The 21,076-nt window shown below is 38.7% G+C and overlaps 1 protein-coding gene across 4 annotated transcripts in view; it reads right to left on the bottom strand.

Moving 5' to 3' along the window:
* Positions 1-21,076, bottom strand: part of FYB2 (FYN binding protein 2) — a 71,762-nt gene that overhangs the window by 45,755 nt on the left and 4,931 nt on the right. Inside the window, exons 1-4 of one of the 4 annotated variants that reach the window (XM_067467871.1) lie at positions 15,822-16,081; positions 10,430-11,279; positions 7,371-7,613; positions 5,589-5,622 (exon numbers count right to left, since the gene is read on the bottom strand). In XM_067467871.1, coding sequence (XP_067323972.1) covers positions 5,589-5,622; positions 7,371-7,613; positions 10,430-11,279; positions 15,822-15,842 — 1,148 coding nt within the window. In that variant the 5' untranslated portion in view covers positions 15,843-16,081. Of the gene's footprint in view, positions 1-5,588; positions 5,623-7,370; positions 7,614-10,429; positions 11,280-15,821; positions 16,082-21,076 lie in introns of those variants that run through there. The other 3 variants (XM_060773578.2, XM_067467869.1, XM_067467870.1) reach the window with 3 other exon arrangements.

The following is a 21,076-nucleotide window of genomic DNA, read 5'->3' as shown; positions in this document are numbered from 1 at the left end:
CTTTTATTGCACTAATCCTCCTGTCTCTAGTTTATTCAGCTGCTTACAGACATCTTGCTGAATTGGTAGCAACAGTCTTGATTTACACTGGCACATTTATTTGATTATCATACTGTTAGGTAGCCAAGACACGCACACACACACATATAGCGGAAAAGGCCCAAAAACAGAAAGTGTACTCAAAAAACTGTCTAAATAAAGACCACCCCGCCCCCGCCCTCCATTTATGTCGCTTCAGCTTACAACTGCTGTGTAAACAACATCAGAAGCCTTGTCTGCTGACATTCAATGATAACAATAAAATCAGGTCTCAGTTTCCATGGATTAAGCTTAGTACTGTGTTTACCGTTTACAGTCCATAACTTCAGAAATGTCAACAAATGAAAAAGTAAAGGAAAATATTGTGTGGGGGTCAGTTTCTTGAAAGCATGTGTATACATCATGAACAATGTCCATGGTATATATACTACAAGTGTAAAAGAAGTACCAGTTAAAAACAAATAGATAAATAAATGAATGAAGTAAAGTTGAATCTGCAGCAAAGCAGAAAATACCAGTAATATATGAGTATATTGTCCATGGTATATATATTACAATGTCCATGGTATATATACTACAAGTGTAAAAGAAGTACCAGTTAAAAACAAATACATAAATAAATGAATAAAGTAAAGTTGAATCTGCAGCAAAGCAGGAAATACCAGTAATATATGAATAATTAGTCTTTTTACCAGATATCTGCATTTTCTAGTCAATTTCACTCAAGAAAGTACTTACAATAAAACATGCAAAGCCCCTTCCTGGATCAAAACAGAGGCCGATCTAGTCCTGCACTCCCTTCTCACCATGGTCAACAAATTGACTATGAAAAGAGATGTTGGAGCCAATAGCACCCTACCACATTTGGTCTCTAGCCACTGACACTAAGAAGCATCCTGCTTGTGAAACTATATCGATAATATGAAGTCATGATTTGTAGACATTGACAGAGTCCTAGTTCAAGCTCTGCTAATAGATGCTTTCTAAAGAAAGAAATACCAAAATAGGTTTTTGTGGGTCCTTGGAAGCCAACATATTTGAATAATGGAATGCACTAAAAAAAATCAGAAGAATTTCTAAAATATAACAAAGTCTTCATGATGATAATGAGAAAGTATGGTTCACTCTGTAAGAATGGGGAGTGCTATAATATCCTGTTGTTCTGAAGCACAATCAATATTCTGGACAAGAAGAAACTCTCCGGACACAATGTGGAGAAACGGAATGGCAAGGGGGCAGATAAGGCTACATTGTATCACCTTCTTTGCTACTCTGCTGCTGAGTATGCATGCCCAGGATGGAATACATTTCACCACATTAAAACAGTGGGTGCGGCTCTTAATGAGACATGCTGCATTATCACAGGATATCTCTGCCCAACACCACTGAAGAAATGATACTGTTTAGCTGATATTCCACTACCTACTGGGAAGGAGCAGCCAGCAATGAAAGGACCATGGCATTGACATCTCTGGCCCATCCTCTGTTTATAGATAAATAAAGGAATAAAGTAAAGTTGGATCTCAGCAAGCATGCCAGTGACTTAAATCAAAAACCAGCTTCCTAAGATCTACAGGAAGATATATATGTGTGCACAGCATCAAATTTTGCCTTTGTGAAGCCACCCTGAGTCCCCTTCAGGGTGAGAAGGATAAGGTACAAGTGTGGTAAATAAATAAATAAATAAATAATAAATACAGAGATAGTCACAGGAACATCTCAGCAAATGAGAGTGCAAAAATGGCAGATAAAACCCCGGAACATCAATCAGTGGCTGATACCGAATGAGAAACTCCCTGCTCAGCACACAGAACACTAGGCGACTTGAAAGGTGCTAAACAGACTGTGCTCTGCCACCATGAGATACAGAACCAATCTTTAAAAAATAGGGCTAAAAAGTAGAGTCCACAACATGTGAGAGTGGAGAAGGGCAACCACAGATCACTTACTACAATGCAGCCTGAGCCCTACCACATGCACAATGAGAAACCTTCTTACAGCGACACCAGAAGCACTTGAAGTGGCCAGCTTCTGGTTAAAGGAAATTTGGCATAATGTCAAGTTTAAAATTGTGATTTTTAATACATTATAACTGTATTCTCAATTTGCTTCTGAAACGATAAATAAATATCACCTGCTCTCTCATATAGCTTTATGTATTTATTTAATCCCACTTTTATCTCTCGATTGAGATGCAGCATGGCTAACAACATTTAAAATGTATAATACAGAAAGCAACATTTGACTCAGAGAAAATAGGTATGAAAACTGGGGGAAGGAACATAAACGATTTAATACATAACCCCATATTACATGCAGAAAATAGCCAAGATCTGGAATGACCATGGATGAAAGTTAAGGAGAAAGTGCAAAGGGCTACATTCAAATATTAAGAAGTTAAAAAAATGATCACAGATAATTTACATAACTTGGCTAAAAAGATATTGAAACAAGCTTTCTTATACCTTGACTGGGTTATTTATTTATTTATTTATTTATTTATTTATTTACTGCATTTCTATGCCACCTTTCTCAGTCTGGAGATGATTCAATCCTAAATTCCTATATAGCTGTATTCTATTTTAATAGGACCAGACGTATGTTGTATGTTGTGTTTGCACTGTCTGTTTTTGATATGGCCAACTGGCTAATCAATAAAAATTGTTGTTGTTGTTGATACTGTATAGCAGAAGAAGAAAAAGCATTGGAAAGGCAGCCATGAAGGAACAAGAGATGATCCTCTAATACTCTCACTAGGAGCAAAGATGACTAAATTGAGACTATTGTACTTTGGACATATTATGAGAATATGTAACTCATAATAAATTGTGGCAAGTTCTTGGTGGTATGAACATACCAAATCACCTTGTCTCTCTCCTGAGGAATCTGTATAAGGACCAAGTAGCAACAGTAAGAACTGACCATGGAACAACAGACAGGTTCAAGATTGGGAAAGGCATATGGCAAGGCTGTATACTCTCACCCAACCTGTTCAACTTGTATGCAGAACACATCATGCGATGTGCAGGGCTTGATGAATGCAAGGCTGGGGTAATACAACTTTGATGGCTGAAAGCAAGGAGGAGCTGAGGAGCCTTCTAACCAAGGTGAAAGAAGAAAGTGCAAAAGCTGGGTTGCAGTTAAACATAAAAAAACAAGATTATGACAACCAGACTGATTGATAACTGGTAAATAGAGGGAGAAACGTGGAGGCCATGACAGACTTTGTATTTCTAGGTGCAAAGATTACTGCAGATGCAGACTCCAGCCAGGAAATCAGAAGACAATTACTTCTTGGTAGGAGAGCAATGACTAATCTCAATAAAATAGTGAAGAGTAGAGACATCATACTGGCAACGAAGATCCGCATAGTAAAAGCAATGGTATTCCCCATAGTAACCTATGGATATGGGAGCTGGACCATAGGGAAGGCTAGAAAACATTGTATGTTACATGAAAATGAACAATAAAGAATCCTCACCTATTATGTAATATTTGAATAATACTTAAATTTGAATAAGAGATAATTAATCAATAAGTATATTACTTGCTGCTTTCCAACAAATATACATGAAAGCTACAGAAATTCTTTGGATATGTCACACTCTTTCAGCCACAGAATAAGGCAATGGTAACCTCTGAACAAATCTTGCCCAAAAAAATCCTGTGATAAATTCACCTTAGAGTTGTCATATGTCAGAAATGGCTTGGAAGTATACAGCAACACCACAAAGTTCTGATTAACCTCCATGTTTACTGGATACACCCATCGACCATCCAGCTGTCTACTATGGAAATCTCATAACGTATACCTAAGCAATTCCACATTTGGAAGGTTATGTGGGGCAGTATGTTTTTTTACAGTTCCTGCACAAAGATCACCAGTTAGGGAATATAAATAGTTGCACCAACCGCTGCTCTGAGATCAGAATGAAGAGAAGGGCCAGGAAGGCAGATCCATCTTGTCTCCTGCACTGTGCTTATAATATAATATAATATAATATAATATAATATAATATAATATAATATATTGTATATACATATAATATTGATAATATTATAATGTAATACAATATAATACTAATAATAATACGATATAATTATATATTTTATATTAAATGTAACATTACTAATAATATTACAGCATAATGTTATAGTACAATGTAATATATAATATTACTATTTTGCTATGATAATAATATAATATATTGTATTTTCTTTTTACTTGTAAGCCACTCTAAGTCCCCTTGGGGGTGAGAAGGGTGGCATATAAATGCCAATAAATAAATAAATATATTCTATCTGATAATCTGTTATGTAATAGCAGTGAATAGTTTTATATTTGCATATTATCTTCCTTGCCCTGTATTTCATATGTGCATATGTTAAATATTTGTAAGGTTGTCAAAAGGAAGAACAAGCAGACTTGTTTTCTGCTGCCCTGGAGACTAGGACTCAGAGCAATGAATTCAATTTAGAGGAAAGAAGATTCCACCTGAACATCAGGAAGAACTTTCTGACTGTTCAACAATGAAACACTCTGCCTCAGAGCATGGTGGAAGCACCTTCCTTTAAGGCTTGTAAACAGAGGGTGGATGGCCATCTGTAAGTGGTAATTTGAATATGCTTTTCCTGCATGGCAGTGGGTTGGATTGGATAGACAGCCCATGTGGTCTAATCCAACTATATGATTCTGTTATTCTATTGTATGCCTTTGAAAGGGCTGGATATTTTGTGTGTTACTTGTAACACATTAGTGGGTGCTATACAAATAAATGGTGATGGCAGCAGCAATGGTGGTGGTGGTGGTGGTGATGGTGTTTTGTTATTGTTTTTTTCATGTCAGGAGCAACTTAAGAAACTGCAAGTGGTTTCTGGTGAGAGAGAATTGGCTGTCTGCAAAGATGTTGCCCAGGGGACACCTGGATGTTTTGGATGTTTTACCATCCTTTTGGGAGCCTTCTCTCATGTCCCCGCATGGGGGGCTGGAGCTGACAGAGGGAGCTTACCCACACTCTCCCCAGATTCGAACCTGCAACCTGTTGATCCTCAGTCCTGATGGCACAAGAGTTTAACCCACTATGCCACCAGGGGCTCTGGTGATGATAATTCATCTAGAGTACGCATTGTTACTTGCTGTCTCTGTTTAACTATTATATACTAATAAAAAAATAATAACTGTAACTATTAGAACAAAAGAGTAGCTCATAGTGCCAATTTTAAATTTTGGAAAGGCAACTAAGGAGAACTTCAATATCTGAAATTAGGAAATAAGAGGGCCTTTCACAGAAAAGTAATCATATTTCTTTCTAAAGATGGGATAATGGAATTCCTGACTCGGGGATTTTTTTTTGAAAACATGTGCACTGTTAAAATATTATTATGATTGTAGGTCACAAAAATTGCAAGCACCATAACAGAGAAATTGAGTACAATAAAATCCTATCTTTAGCTCTCCCTATAATCAAAACAATTTTAAACATTGCTTTCTTGTTCTGTGTATGGCTTAGGAACTCTGTTTTCTGGACAATTAAGAAATATACACTTACATTTCGGGAGTCATGTATGCATCATCTACAGCCTCTGAAACAAATAAGTAACAAAAATATAATGCAGACAATGGTTATAGCCACACAGTAAGTCTGAGAAATTAAATGTAGCTTTATTCAATTAGGGATGGGAAAGGTGTGGCCTCAAACAGCCCTTGCCAATTCAGCCACAACACTAGTTCAGGTTGATACAGCTCTAGTCATATTTAGAGGTGGCCCACTAAAATCACAGGGACCTACATTTCTCATTATGAATATAAATTCTATTGATTTCTACAGTTGTATTCCATGTACAACTAATATCCTTAACATACACTACATTGTTATATTATAATTTTATTGCTATGGTAATATCCTGTGGAGTTTGTAGTCTAGTAATGCCCACGAGCTCTCTGGCTAATTCTAAATATCACTTTTCTAAACTGCAAATCCTAGGATTCCATAGGATGTTGCCATGACATTTAAAGTAGAATATAGCACTATAACAGTGTGGTGTGATTAGCAGTTAAATTGGAATTCACATCATAGCATATTAGATGGCATGTATACATTCCATGACATTAACAACCTCATCAGATGGGCCGCCAGAATCACTATGCATCATGGTATGGGAACCCGTTGTCCCATGCCCTTCACTGCCTGACTCACCCATCACCATAGTGGCAGCATGCACTGGTTTGCCTTCTCTTTTATCCTGGAGCCCCTGCAGGAAGTAGATGTGCATCATGGAATGGGAGCTAGCAGGCTCCATGGCAAAAGGGAAGGCAAACCAGTGCATGGCACCAAATTTGACCCATTTCATGAAGTTGTGAAAAGGATCCCAAAAAGCTGTGGCTTCCCATGAATATGTTTCTGATCTTCTGCTGGAAAGGATTTTCTCAGAACAACAACTTAGCCATCATTTTATTGAAGGTAGATGCTTTCAGTATATGCTTTTCAAGATCTATTAAAGCTGATAGCCTTTGCCGGTCATGGAAAACTTCACATCCTTGTATCCAACATTATTTCTGAGGGGTTCAATGCAGAGCTAAAACCAGTAGTATAGTGGAGCCAGAGCTTGCAGGGTTGAACCCAAGGACTTTGTGATGAGCCAAGACAATGACATTAGCTGTCACACAACTGCAGGTTTTCCTATTCCTTCCACAGTACCAGGAGGGCAAGTTGACTTTCTAAGCAACAGTGTACTGTTATGAGATCTCAATTGTAACCCAAAGTATTTTAGAATGGCTTGGGTAATATCCATTAGTTTTACAAAAACACTTTCCCCATGTGGAGATGAAAACTATTGCTTCATATTGCTTTATATCAACCAGCAGCCTACATTGTTGGACTCTCTACAGGGGTGCTGCGGTAGAGACTTTCCTGAACTTTAGAATTTACTTTTAACACCACTGGATACAACAGAATGAAGGATTGGGAGAAAAATGCATTGTTCAAGGGCATATCAGTAATTCACCAAGGGTGGCATGATACTCTTGAGAATATATATCAGGATAGGAAAAAATATAGCCAAGCTTTGTAATGTTTGAACCATAGAAAGTCATTCAACAGCATTGCTTACTGAATAGCGATGAATAAGAAGAGCCATAACATATTTTTAAGTAACTGAACAATGCTTTCCAGGATAAGTACAAGAAAAATAATGGTACCAAAATGAGACATAGCAAAGATTTCACATTCTTGGATATAGCCCACTTTTCTCCCTTAAATCCTCTACATCTGTAAATAAAAATTATTTTTTTCAGTGTTCAAAATGGAAGTAGATAATACAGAATGTCTTACCATGAAGGATCGTCTGGAAGTTACAAAGGTCTACCTTAGGAGGCCTTGGTGGTTTTTTTGGAGGAGGTCCAAGAGATTTAATGGATGGAAGTGGCTTGATTTTTGGAAGTTTAGTCTCTCTCCCATCATGCTGTTTTTCAGTATGAGGTGGTATAATAGATGGAAGTGATTTGGCTTTTGAAAGGTGGGTTTCTTCACCATGAGGTTGTCCCTCTACCCCAGAGTTAAGAGAAGACTGCCATGCTATATGGGGAGACGAGAGAAATAAACATAGTGATTTCTATATTTTAGTTAAGGGATGTGTGAGCTATCTGAATGTTGTGACGAATCCAAACAATTTTTCTTCTACTTCTATCAGATCTAAATCTATCTAGTTCAATCAGATTGATTATTTTTCACATGATACATTTAGCACACTTATTCAAAACTTGGCCATGGAATTGATCCTGTGGTTGGTCTGACACTCATACAAGACACCTTAGAAGATTACTATCCCATCTTCAATAGGGAAATCTGCAGTTCGGATATAAGGGTAGAACATTCATGATATTGATTGCCTCACCAAGTTTTCACTCTCAATAAAAGAAGAAAGCATTCACACAGCCTACCATTACAGGACCCCATTCCTAGAACTTCCTTTAATGAATCATATTCCACCTGTCAATGCCAAAGCAATGCTTGGCATAGGAGTTGAAACCTGTTGGCAAGCAAACATGACTTCACTCTGTGAGGGAGAAATGAGGATAAACAGGTGGGCAATTGGTTTCCCTAGAGTGACTCTCTGAATCAGTGAATTCTATATCTTAAAGTCACTGTCTCAAAAGAAAGAAGATGTTTACCACTCTTCTGTTGCTCAGGGCCCTTCCACACAGCCACGTAACCCAGAATATCAAGGCAGAAAATCCCACAATATCTGCTTTGAACTGGGTTATCTGAGTACACATTGCCATATATTTCAGTTCAAAGCAGAAAATATGGGATTTTATCCAGCTGTGTGGAAGAGGCCCCAGAGACATTTTAACTACAACCATTAAAAGCTCTTATGTACAGTACAAATATGAATATGATATGAAACTTTAAAATAGAATCAAGAGTCCTGTAGCAACAGTACAAAACAAAAAGTTAGCCAACACAATGTCCTGGAATACATACAACAGAAAATCTTCTCATATTAGTCACTTGCATTCCATTGTAGGTTGGCAAAACTGTTGTTTAATGTTAAGTTTCTGTAAAAGGCAAATGTTTCCGGTAAAGAACAAAACAAAAAATTTGATCATTTTCTTCTTCATGTTTGGCATTCATTCTAGATTTTGTAAGTAAAGCATGTCAAATCAGAATGCCAGCTTCCTCAATTTGGTTCTCAAAGGCTGTGTATGATTGCCTTCAGCCATAACCTTTGCCTTTAAGTACTGTACACTAGTTTGTGGAGTCACATCACTTTTACTCCACAGTAACCATGACAACAGACAAACCACTTAATATTTATGAAGAACTCACTTCAATCTGAAGCCTGGGATAGTTATTTCAAAGCTTTAGCTTTGAATGACAGCAGGGGAAACTGTGTTCAGATTACCTGCTATCTTAGAAAGTTCTTAGAGGCATTAGATAGCAAATCAGTTGCCTTTGAGAAAGTGTGGAGAGACAGCAGACAACAAGAAATGTTCATCAGGGATGGTGTTGAAGTTTTCCACTTCTGTAGCTTTCCCAGAAGTAGGGTTGAACAATTGCCCTCTTTTATATGGCCACGAGTATCCAGGCTTGGTAACCCAGGTGAGGACCTAAAGAATTGCTTATTCCTGGGCATGCCCACAACCAGAGCATGAAATACTGCTAGCATGATGGCATAAGGAATTCCCTTCTACTGCAAGCAATGGGAGGGAGACCTTTAGCGCAAAGAAGTTTAATATTACTTCCTCTATTACAGACCGTCCACCGCCTCTACAACTATAAGATTCTTCCAAACATTTACTTTCATAAAAGGGTTCATTAAACATTTACCCACTTCCTCTTGTCTGCAATTATTGCAGTGAATACTAATTTCAAGAACCTTCCAATATCCATTATCATAAACTGTGACCTGTGGAAAACCAGGGATTATGGAAAACCAAGGATTACATTTAACCAAAAAGAGTTTTTCAAACATTAAAAATTATATAACTTAGGACTTCATCCCACAAGCTGGAGGAAAGCAGGGGAAAGTGGAAGGAATCGTCTTACTTCCCTACCATCAAGGGCTGTCTTTTGGAATGGCCAGCCATCCCACATCCTTTCCCTGTCTTTCCCTGTGTTTTTTAACCTGACTCCTGAAAATGCTATCAGGACTCTGTTTCCATATGCTGCAGAACAGGAGTCCCACCATAAATGCCCTTAAATCATGTGATGGCTTCTGTGGGACTCAGCTTCTAAAGTGCATGGAACACAGCCCAGACTCCATGTGATGAGGTTATAAGTGAGATGGCTTCTCTTCTCCCTTGTTCCTACCCAAATCTTTAGATTGCTATTCCATACAAAAGTGCTACTCAAAGTGGTGGCTTGTGGAATGGACTCAATCCCCAAAGCATTCCAAGAGGGAAATAATTGTAGCCAGTGGGCACAGATATCATACTGATCTGCACCGCATAGTGACATAGTGACTGGGAGATTAGATATTCAATCCTTGCCCAGTCATTGAAACCCACTGGGTAATCTTCAGCAAGTCATACACTCTCAGCCGCAGGGGATTTCAATGACAACCCCCTTCTAAACAAATCCTACCAAGAAACTCTGTGATAAGGTTGTTGTAAGTTGGAGTTGACCTGAAAGCACATACAACAGTTCTGGGACACTGCAGGAAAATATTTATAGTCTCCCACATGTGATAACTTAAAACATTTCTCTACAAAATGGAATATATATCATTTATGCATATTTCATGCACAATTCTGAAAGACTGGGAAACATGCAGCCTGAAATTTGGCTATTGCCATGTTGATAGCTCCCTTATCAATTTCCACACCTACCTGAAGTGAAACAAGAGCTATACTTTGCCTTCACAGATTATATTGCAAAAATGTACTTACCATTTGAACAGTGCAGAGTCATGCTTGCCTTGTTTAAGTCATTAGTGTTTATGGAGGAATCAGTAGGCTTTACAGCTTCACATGCTACTTTGTCTATGGTCATGGGATTTCTTGGTGGCACTGGAGGTGAAACTATGAGAAACTGAGTTGGTTCACATTGAGAAGGGTTCTTTGGTGCTTGCTCATTTTCAACACTTTTGGCTTTATCCTTTGATACATCAGTAACATCATTAGCAGTTTTTAGATATCCCAGGGAAGTTGTCCTATTTGGATACTGTGGTGGTGCTGTAGAAGACTTTTGCTCAATGTTCAATGATGAAGCACTTTCCCAAAGTTTACGAGTGTTCTGGAAAGTAGGTTTTCCTGACAAAATTTCTTCAGGGTGAACAAAAGATGATGGACGTTGCTTTTGCAGGTCTGCCCCCGGTATAGGTCTTTGACCAAGAGTCCCTGGAAAGTCTGAGTCTTTCCTATCACTATTCTTCCCTACCTGAGACAAATCCCGAAGCCTAACCCTTGGCAAAGCCCTAGGTTTGACTGGTGTTATTTCAGATGGTTGAGATATGTAGCTGAACTTCTCGGTCTTTTGCTCAGGAACTGCAACTTGTATGGGTGCCAACGGTTTGGGACAAGATGTAGAGTTGCCATCACTACTTTGCCGTGGAATGATTTCTGGAACTTGTATGTGGGTCAAGGGTTTCGGTTTGGGACGGGGCAGTGAATTGCCATCAGATCTTTGCTGTGGTCTGGTCACTACAGGAGGCTTCTTTGCAGGTAATAGCAATGTATTGGAAAAGTTAGAATCATTTTGAAACTTTGCTCGCAGTGCCTTGAAGTCCTCAGTTCTTTCCTAAAAAAGCCAAGAACAGAATGTGTAATTGTTATTTGCAGTCTTGATTCAGAAATTCTGAACCAAATAGCTAGCAAGTCCAAGGGAAAACACAAGAATGACACAGCATTAATTAATAATTCATTAATTAGGTCTAATTGAGTAAACAGAGCAATACTTGAACTACAGTAACACTTGAACTGGAGTTAGCCCAGATTAATTCCAAATGATCTCTAAAACATCAGAATGACAAGTAGTTCATAAATGTGCCCACCCAGAACCTATAAGTACTGGGACCCCTGTTTACTTTCCACAAAGACCCTGGGAAATTTATAATTAGGACTAGTGCTAAAGAGAAGGCTGGTGTAAATAGTAGCTTTCCCCACATTCTGAAAATATAAACTGTTTAAAAGAAAATGTTGCCCTAGCACATCCCAAATGTAGATCCTAGGATATCTCAAAATTTAGGGACTGCATTAGCCTACACAAAAAAGATGCCTTGGCTCTTTTTATTCTATAGTAAACTAGCCACTATTTAAAAGACTATAGAATCCCTTACTGGAAACCCAGAATTCTGTGCAGGAAATCACAGCATAAAACATGTTAGTGAATATTTCTCCCAGATATGCATTTTTTAAGGTTTATGTGTATCTTGAACTGTCTTATGAATTTTGTTATCTGTTATTGTGGTATGAGGGATGTTAACCACAGCCCTGTGCAAAGGAACTGCACTACTAGGGTATAACTTATCAGATCAGAAAGTAAGGTAAAATGGACAGAACATCCATTATGCTAAAGGACAGTCATGGATGCCTTTAATGAAAAGAAAACACAGCTGAGCCTTGTCCTGAGTTGTTATTGAATTCTGGGTAATTGCATCCAACTTATTAAATCCTGAACTGCTTCTCTTGAATAACCCTTTTTAGTCAACTCCATTATTTCCCCATTACACAGTGTGACGCAAAGCACCTAGGAGATATTTCAATTGTTCCAATTACACTAGAGCAGCCAACTGTACGATCCTACAGCCCCTTCTGCCAGAGAATAGTCAAAACTGGAATGTGTATACAATTAACAATGCCATAAAGGAAAGATAAACCAAACCTTCTGATTTGCTTCCAAAACACTGCACAGAGTTATGACTACAATCAATAGAAGCCAAGATAAAATAAACACCATTGTTTCTGTAGCTCAGGCACAATATCAATGTGCATACTTTAAAATCAACTTAGATTCACAGCACTGTTTATAGTTCTTTATTGCAAACCAGGTGCTTCTTTTATTATGGAATGTTCTCATTAGAATAAAGACTCCAGATCCCAAACTATAAATAAGGTGGTTTTCTTTGTTTAATGTTGTGATTTTATATCTGGACCACAGCTGGAATGACAGTGTGAATACCACAAAGTTGTCTGTTTGTGAAGGGTTCTATGGATACTACCATCACCACAGGCAGTGCATCCGTGCATACCCAATGCTGCTAAGCCCCCTGTTGCTGGAACTTCTACCACTGGGAGCACCTTGCTGCTAGAAATATTTAAATTCCCTTTCTGACCCGTTTATTACTTGTCACTTTGTCAAATGTAATTGCATTTGGTAATCAATTTGACATCACTAACATTCTCTTCTTCCTGAGCTTTGCAATCTATTATCTGACTTAACTGATTAAGCAGCACTGGAAGGAAAGTTTATAGAGCTGGAATATAGCTACCGAGAATGAATGCAAAATGAATGCATTGGCTGCCATATAAGTATTCTGCTCCTCTAAGTAAAACTTTGCTTCAGTTCTCAAATTTCCAAGATTGCAGAAAGTGAGACACTAAAAAAGGTTTAGAATTAGAACTTCTAGCACCATATATAAATTTTGAAGAAAAAAAAAGATTGGGAGAGATGCCTGATCATATAATCTCAGACTGGGTTCCTCAGGACATAAAAACAAACTAAAACTAGACTAAAACCATTTGGCCTAAACAAATAAAACCACTAACCTATTAGACCAGTGGTTCTCAACCTGTGGGTCCCAGGCGTTTTGGCTTACGAATCCCAGAAATCCCAGCCAGTTTACCAACTGTTAGGATTTCTGGGAGTTGAAGGCCTGGGGATCCACAGGTTGAGAACCAATTCACTAGACAAAGACCAAAATGTGATCACTGAGTCCCAAAGGCATGAATGAACAGCCAAGTCTAAATTTGGTGTTGAAATGGGCCCCCTCTGTCAACCCCAAAGAAGCTTTCAGTGGGTTACTGCTCTATGATCAGGGGCTATCGACAGCCAAAACATTTGGGGCTAGCATGACAATACTCATGGTTTTCAGTGCAGAACTAAACAATCCATCTCTAACCAAAAATAGGTCAGAACTCACTAGACTTTGTTTGTTTTAAAGCAAAAGAGCAAGTCAGGAACACAGTTTTTATTCCAATTCAGGAAGGAATAAATAATTGCCTGAGAAAACATACCTCTAGAAATTCTTCCAGCATGACTCTACAGTCAAATTCCACTGGAAGCTGAATATAGAATTGCACCGAAGCACTAGAAATTCCTAGAGAGGTGGTCTCCCCAGAAAATTCTAGGTCTTCCACCATGACTGGAGGAAACTGACCATGGAGGCATGCTGGAGAACCTTGAGTTTCCTAGTGAGGACGTTTTTTAAATCAAATCTGTTAATAATCTAATTGCAAAAATCTAAACCGCAAATGAGGAGGGACAACTGTAATTCCTTCATAGCTGACTTTCCAAGTCTTTATTTTCTTCAGATTTCTTGATAAATCTCAATTTTTATTAACACCTGGGCTGAGATACAAACATTTTCCAACAACGTCAGTGTCTTTATCACCCAGTTTAAAGTTTTGCAAATGTTCTGTGGCTGTTATATTCACTGCTTTTTTAAAAAAATCAGCAGTAACCCTGTTTTTGCACTTTCTCGGCAGGGGAATTCCATGAAAAGCTGTTTTCTGACAGCTTACTTACAGCTTGTCTTCAGGGACATTATTGGCCTGGTGTTTCTAAAGAGGAACATGTTCCATTTATCATTTGTTTAATCAAGGCAGTAGTACTCTGACCCCGGCAGGCAGAATTGACTGGAAATTTGCCACATGCGTCAGGTGCCAAAGACAATGTTTGATGACATACTGGGGCCAGGAAGTAGCCTCTCCTGCAGGTTTTCCCAGCAAGGCCACCCAAACTCTCTCAAAAGTTCAAAATGAAAAAAGGTTATTCAGTTAGTTTCACAGCCAAAATAAATGCAGCTGCAAAGGTGTGCATGTATCGCATAGCACTGTTAAGCTAACAGCCACCAGCCAGCCGCAGACAAGTTTAATAAGAAATGAATCTTGTGTTTAGTACTGACTGCATTGAGGAGTGTGGCCCTCCCTAAGAGAGATGACACAAGTCTACCACATTCACAGTCAGCTCAGTGGGGTTAAATGAAACCTAACAGGTTTTAGTGTTGGACTATGGCTTTAGATACCAGAGTTCAAATACCTGCTCAGACATTAAAAAATGCCTAGGTGACTCTCACACACTTAGCCCCAGTAAACCCTGTGATAACCTCAGGATTCCCATAAGTTAAAAACAATCTGAAGGCACACACAAGAGAACACATCAAGAGGACTTATCACAGCCTGAAACTTTGGGTGTATTCATACTGTAGAATTTCTGCAGTTTGATATCACTTTAACTGTCATGGTTCAATGCTATGGACTCCTGGGATTTGTAGTTTGGTGAGGCACCAGCACTCTTTGGCAGAGAAGGCTAAAGATCTTATAAAACTACAACTCCCAGGAATCCATACTATTGAGTCATGGCAGTTTGTCAAATTGTGGTACTTCTACAGTGCAGATAAATTTGTTTCATCGCTGCATCCCACCCAGGATGCATAACCAGCAATTCCCTCAAGGACATGGGGTCCTCTTTGCGTGTTTACTGACAAATCTCTGTACATAGCTAGAATAGCTACTTTTCCACACCCAACACTCAACACTAGTTAATCCATTCATTTATCTCCATTCATTTCCACTCTCTGTTACCTCAAGATCATAGGTGCCCAACCTTTGGTCCTTCAGGTGTTTGGAATTCAAATTACAGAAACCTTTTCCAGCTTGTCCAAAGAAAAGGAATTCTGGGAGCTGGAGTCTAAAATGCCTGTAGGACCAAAGGTTGGACACCACTACACTAGGGAGTCAAGGTAGTGTTCATATATTATTTTCCACTGCATCACAAGTTAAACAGGTGAGTGCATGGATTGGTAAATCAATTCTAGCCAACTCAACAGAATTACTGGACAAGAATGATAGTTCCACATACTGCTATTCCTTTTCATAAGGGGAGGGGACCCACAGCCAACTCAACATAGCCCCAATACATCTTCACAGAATTAATAATACAAAACCATATCTGGTTTTGTATTATACAAAACCCCATTCAATTTGCTTTCCACTACATCCTAATGAGCCATGAAAAATTACAACCAGCTTTCTAACCAACCAAAGAACTGTTTAAACAGCAAAAGGGTATGCACCCCCTTTCTCACTCATTCCACACAGAGAACAAGCAGTGGCATATTACCATATTCATGACCATATCCATAGTTCTTCTCCTACTGTTGGACTTCGTTGTGAACTGCCACAGTTTTTCAACCCATTTTGGCTGAGTCAGTCCTCAAAGCAGAAGAGACTAAAGAACTTCCTCTCTCTCCCCCTCTGTGTGCTCAGCAGTTCAGAGAAATCCTACAGCAAGAGTCAGGAAGATTAAGGTGGAGCATATATGCAGAAGAATTACACCTGAGCTCAGGGATTTAGCTCCTCCCTAGCAAAACCCTTGGGGCATAAGGAAGCACACTACGTTCACCTGTAAGCAGAGCTTGTTTCATGAGAATCCAGCATTTATACAGCCTTTGCTGTCAGCCCTGAGAAAATAGACAGTAGAGTCAGGGAGAAGTTTTACAACCGCCCACAGCTTTTAGATTGCAAAGGGGTGAAAGGAAAGGCTTTCAGTTGCACAAAATATGTTTGACTGATGATCCACCCAGCTGTGTAAGCCCAGGCAACTGGAAAGCAAATCTGTTCCTTCATTTATTTGACCCAGATTCTGTGGCTAAATAGATTATGCACATGTGGGGGGGGGGGGGGGGATATAGATTTATGTGTTTTGTGTACATCCAGGGGGATGCATGCATCAACCTTTTTCCCCCAGAAAACAAACATTTTTTAGGTTCGTCCTCAGTAAAGTTTGTCCTATATAGGATCTCAAACTGCAGGTAAACTCAACCCCAACTGCATTTGAGTCTGTTTACCATAATTCTGGTCTGTCTGACTATTTTAACATATATTTGCTAAAATCAAAAGCAGAGTTTAAGGGGGACACTAAATTAGCTGAAGACTGAGGCAGACTAAAGGCACTTCCCTTGTGCAGAGGGCACAATCTAGTCAAAATTAAACATTATACAGCCCTATTGTTTTCTATTAAAACAAATGGTACTTAAAATGCTGGGCTGGATCAAAATGTTTGGGAGTCTATTATTTGATTATAGATTGTTACCAGAAGTCTTGCACAGCCACTTTATGGCTTTCATTATCTGACCAGGCATTTCCTCTGTGTAATAAGGTCAAACTGGAAGACATATTCCATGTGTTTATTTGTAAGTCTGATAATAACAAAAAAACAAACAAACAATAACCCACCCTCTCTCTCCAAGGGGACTGAGGGTGGTTCAGCTGGGATATTCCCTACTAAATGATGTTTGAATTAGAATGGCAGTGTTTGTGCAAGTTTTTTTTAAAAAATCACTGAGTGGCGTTAATGGTTGTTATAGATTGAATTGTGCAAATGGTACTATATTCCAAGAATCTCATGCTATCTACAGTTCTTTTGGATTTTTATTATGTAGTTGACCCCAGTATTCATGTAACTGTATGAAAGATCCAGATCCTCTCAATTTGAAATCCTGTTTTCCCACTACTTTTTATATTGTTTTCCACACTTCAAATTGCTAGCTGAGTGTGTGTGGAGTAGCTCCACAAAGTGTTGGATGAGTCCTACCAGCTCTTTATTTGAAAGTACTTCTCAGAAGAGTGACTCTCCTGCAAGACTACTTCAATATTGAATTGATTAAATAAATATTCATAGTTTGATTGATATGCATATATATTCCAGCATGTTGCAGTAGTTTGAACATTGGATTACCACTCTAAAGAGCAAGAACCGATTCCTCGCTTGGCCATGGAAGCTCACTAGATGACCTTGGATGAGTCACACATTCTCGGCCTCAGAAAACTATTGCAATTGCCATTGAGCTATCCTTGGAGCAGTGGTTCTCAACCTGTGAGTCCCCAGATGTAGTTGGACTGAAAGCCCCATCAATTATAGATAACATATTTAGTGGTGAGGGTCTAGGATAGGCACGGGCAAACTTTGGCCTTCCAGTTGTTTTGTACTTCAACTTCCACAATTCCTAACAGCCGGAGAGCTGACTGGGATTTATGGGAGTTGAAGTCCAAAACACCTGGGGGGCCGAAGCTGTAGTTCAACAATATTGATTTCAGTGCCTGTAAGCAACTAAAGAAAAATGTCATTGTTGGGTAAATGTCTCCCGCGGACATATATGCACCTGGGCCCAATCCAAGGAGGGATTTAAATGACAAAACCAACACTTTGTATTTTGCCCAGAACTAATTGGTATTGAGGGATTTTAGTATGGGTGTGATATATTTACTTAAGGTGACCATAGCAGTCTCAACTCTGTATCTTGCTCTGAAGCTATTTCGAAATGGATCAAGGAAGTATGTGTCATCCAAGACTACCTGGAATTGGAAGGCAACTAACTTTTCAACCACTTTACCCAAAAGAAAAAAATATATATACTGGTATATAATTATGAAGGTCTTTTTCAGCAGGAGTTTCTTTTAACAGGGTGGAAAGTTCCTTGAGAGATGCATTACTAATGTATTGTATTTAACATTGAATGGTGTCTCCTGTCAGCCAAAAGGGATGGGGATCAAGTAAACAGGTTGTTTTCCTTACTTGCCCCAGCATCTTGTTTACATCAGCAGTACTAGCCATTTGATCTCGTGTAATATGACTCAGGAAGTTCCTAGGTGTTCCCATTATTGACTTCTGCTCCAATAACAGCATATTAAGTTGGCTTTTGTGCAGGACATTTTACCAGCAAAATGGTCACTGAAGGCATCTCAGTGAACCAATGCAGATTTTAATAGCAAGTTCAGAGAGGAGGGTATCAAGGTTAGACCTCTCACCATCCTAATTAGCTCAGCTAATATGAGATGCAACATTCACAGAGAAGAAAGCTTTTTTTTTTTGGCTGCATGTTCTGCCACCTTATAGGAACAGAGATGTTCTCCATAGCATGTCTTGTTGCAGAGAAGTTGAGTTTTCCACCATTTGTGCTCTAGTCTTTATATTTTTTGTTTCTGCTTCATGAAGGTATACCAAGGAGCTTGGTTAGTAATAGGCTGGAGAGGACATTTAGAGGCAATTGTGTTAATAGCCCTGGTTACATTTTAATTCCAATTATTGACCAGGAGTTCAACAGGATCATTGGTAATACCAGCTAAAGATCACTCTAATAACAGTATCTAATGTGATATCATTATCAGATTGTTCTATGACTGGTATTATTGATGATCCTGTTGACACCCTGGTCAATAATTGAAATTAAAATGTAATCACAGTTCTAAAGCACAGGTACACATTCTCCTGTCCATTTTGCTTCTGCAGACTTTTAGAAAATGTAGTGTAGTGGAGCCTTTGGAATTCTCAGCCAGAAAGGTCCTTGGCTTCCTAAACTACATTTCCCAGAATTCTGCAGGAGCAAACCAGGTGATAGGGAAACATGGGCCTACGCATTAGAACTCTAATGTGATGTAATCATAAGACCTCCTGGAATCTTTATTCGCCTTAAAACTGGACCATTTCAATAGGTCCTCTATCCCTACAGGGTAGGTTGTAGCTGTGATTAGTCCTGATTAGAAAACGATCTGTCCATGACAACCCAGAGATATTAGTCACCTTTGTCCACCAATCTGTGTGTTCCAGGCTGAAAAGTATAATTAAATCCATATCTTGGAAATTGTTTTGTAGCACAATTATCTAAGAGGTAGAATTCCAAGGGCAAAATTATAGTTAGCTATTGTTGTGTTTCTAATTTTTAAACGTTACCTCCTCATTTCACAAAAATAGCTAAATAGGTACTTTTAATTACCTGAAGAAATGTGAATGCTTCAAAGCACATTCTCTCCCCCATTTCATTTGCTGTTGCCTAAACAACACTCACCACAAGGCAGAAGGACAGCATGAATCAGATTTTGGATCATATATTCCCCCTCCACCATTTTTAAAGTGATTTTTATTTAGAATATGTTGCTCCTCAAGATTGGAGCTGAAAGAAAGATAGGGAGAATACTAGAGTTCCCCCTTGGTACATGGAAAGAGTGAAGCCATTGCACATGCAAAAATAACATGAACTTTCAGTTAAACCCAGAAACTAGTGAATTTAGCCTTTGTTAAGTTATTGTAAGTGTAATTTAATTCTATCTTCATTACTGGAAAAAGAAATACATTACATGTAGCTAATTATTTGCAACTAGGCACTCCCATATTTTCCGAAGACCAGCTTTAGAAACGGCTAGGTTGATTTTCAGAAGAGACCTAGGACTTAATACATGATAAGTAAAGTATTGGGGCTTGTTGTTTTTCCCTTCAGTGTTGCAATGCCCCATTTGAAAATGAACGATTTCCCTACCCCCATCACACGTTTTCCCTTGTTCCGCTTTCTTTTCAAATTACCATATATATTTCATATTACCATTTTACCACATAAAACTGAGAAAACCTATTGACTCAAGTATAAGCCGAGGGTGGGAGATGACGCAGCTACTAGTAAATTTCAAAAATAAAAATTGTCTCTGCCTCTTTCTTCCCTTTCTCCCTTACTTCCTGCATGCTTGCTTTGCTTTCCCTTTCTCCGTCCTGGTCCCAGTTCTGTTCAACATCTTTATTCATGACTTAGATGAAGGATTGGAAGGCAGGATCATCAAGTTTGCAGACAACACCAAATTGGAAGGGATATCTACTCCAGAAGACAGGAACAGAATTCAAAATGATCTTAACAGATTAGAGAGATGGGCCAAAACTAACAAAATGAAGTTCAACAGGGACAAATGCAAGATACTCCACTTAGGTAGAAAAAAATAAAATGCAAAGATACAGAATGGAGGACATCTGGCTTGTGGACAAATTAAACATGAGCCAAAAATGTGCTGTAGCAGCTTAAAAAGCCACTGGGATTTTGGCCTGCATAAATAGGAGGATAGTGTCCAGATCCAGGGAAGTCATGCTACCCCTCTATTCTGCCTTGGTCAGACCACACCTAGAATACTGTGTCCAATTCTGGACACCACAATAATAATAATAATAATAATAATAATAATAATAACAACACTTTATTTGTCCCCCGCTACCATCTCCCCAAGGGACTCGGTGCGGCTTACATGAGGCCGAGCCCAAACACAACAATACAGGCAATAATCACAACAATACACGCAATTAAAATAAAACATGAACAATAAACATATATCATTAACAATAAGACAACATATAGTTAAAACTGTGGGAAGGCCAAATGTAAAAATTAAAATTGGAATAGTGCTGAAGCCTGGATGAAGAGGTGATAGTGGCTTTTGTGGAAGACATATTAGCAGACCTAAAAGTGTAAAGTGCTTTGGAGGACAAAGTGCAATGGCATCATTATTCCGGGAAGGCACACTGGAACAACCATGTCTTCATGCTCCTCCTGAAGAGTGCCA

This window comes from Anolis sagrei, chromosome 4 (assembly GCF_037176765.1).
Source record: "Anolis sagrei isolate rAnoSag1 chromosome 4, rAnoSag1.mat, whole genome shotgun sequence".
NCBI classification, from domain to species: Eukaryota; Metazoa; Chordata; class Lepidosauria; order Squamata; family Dactyloidae; genus Anolis; species Anolis sagrei.
The sequence above is the reverse complement of the archived record's forward strand: the minus strand, read 5'-3'. Positions and strand labels throughout refer to the sequence as shown.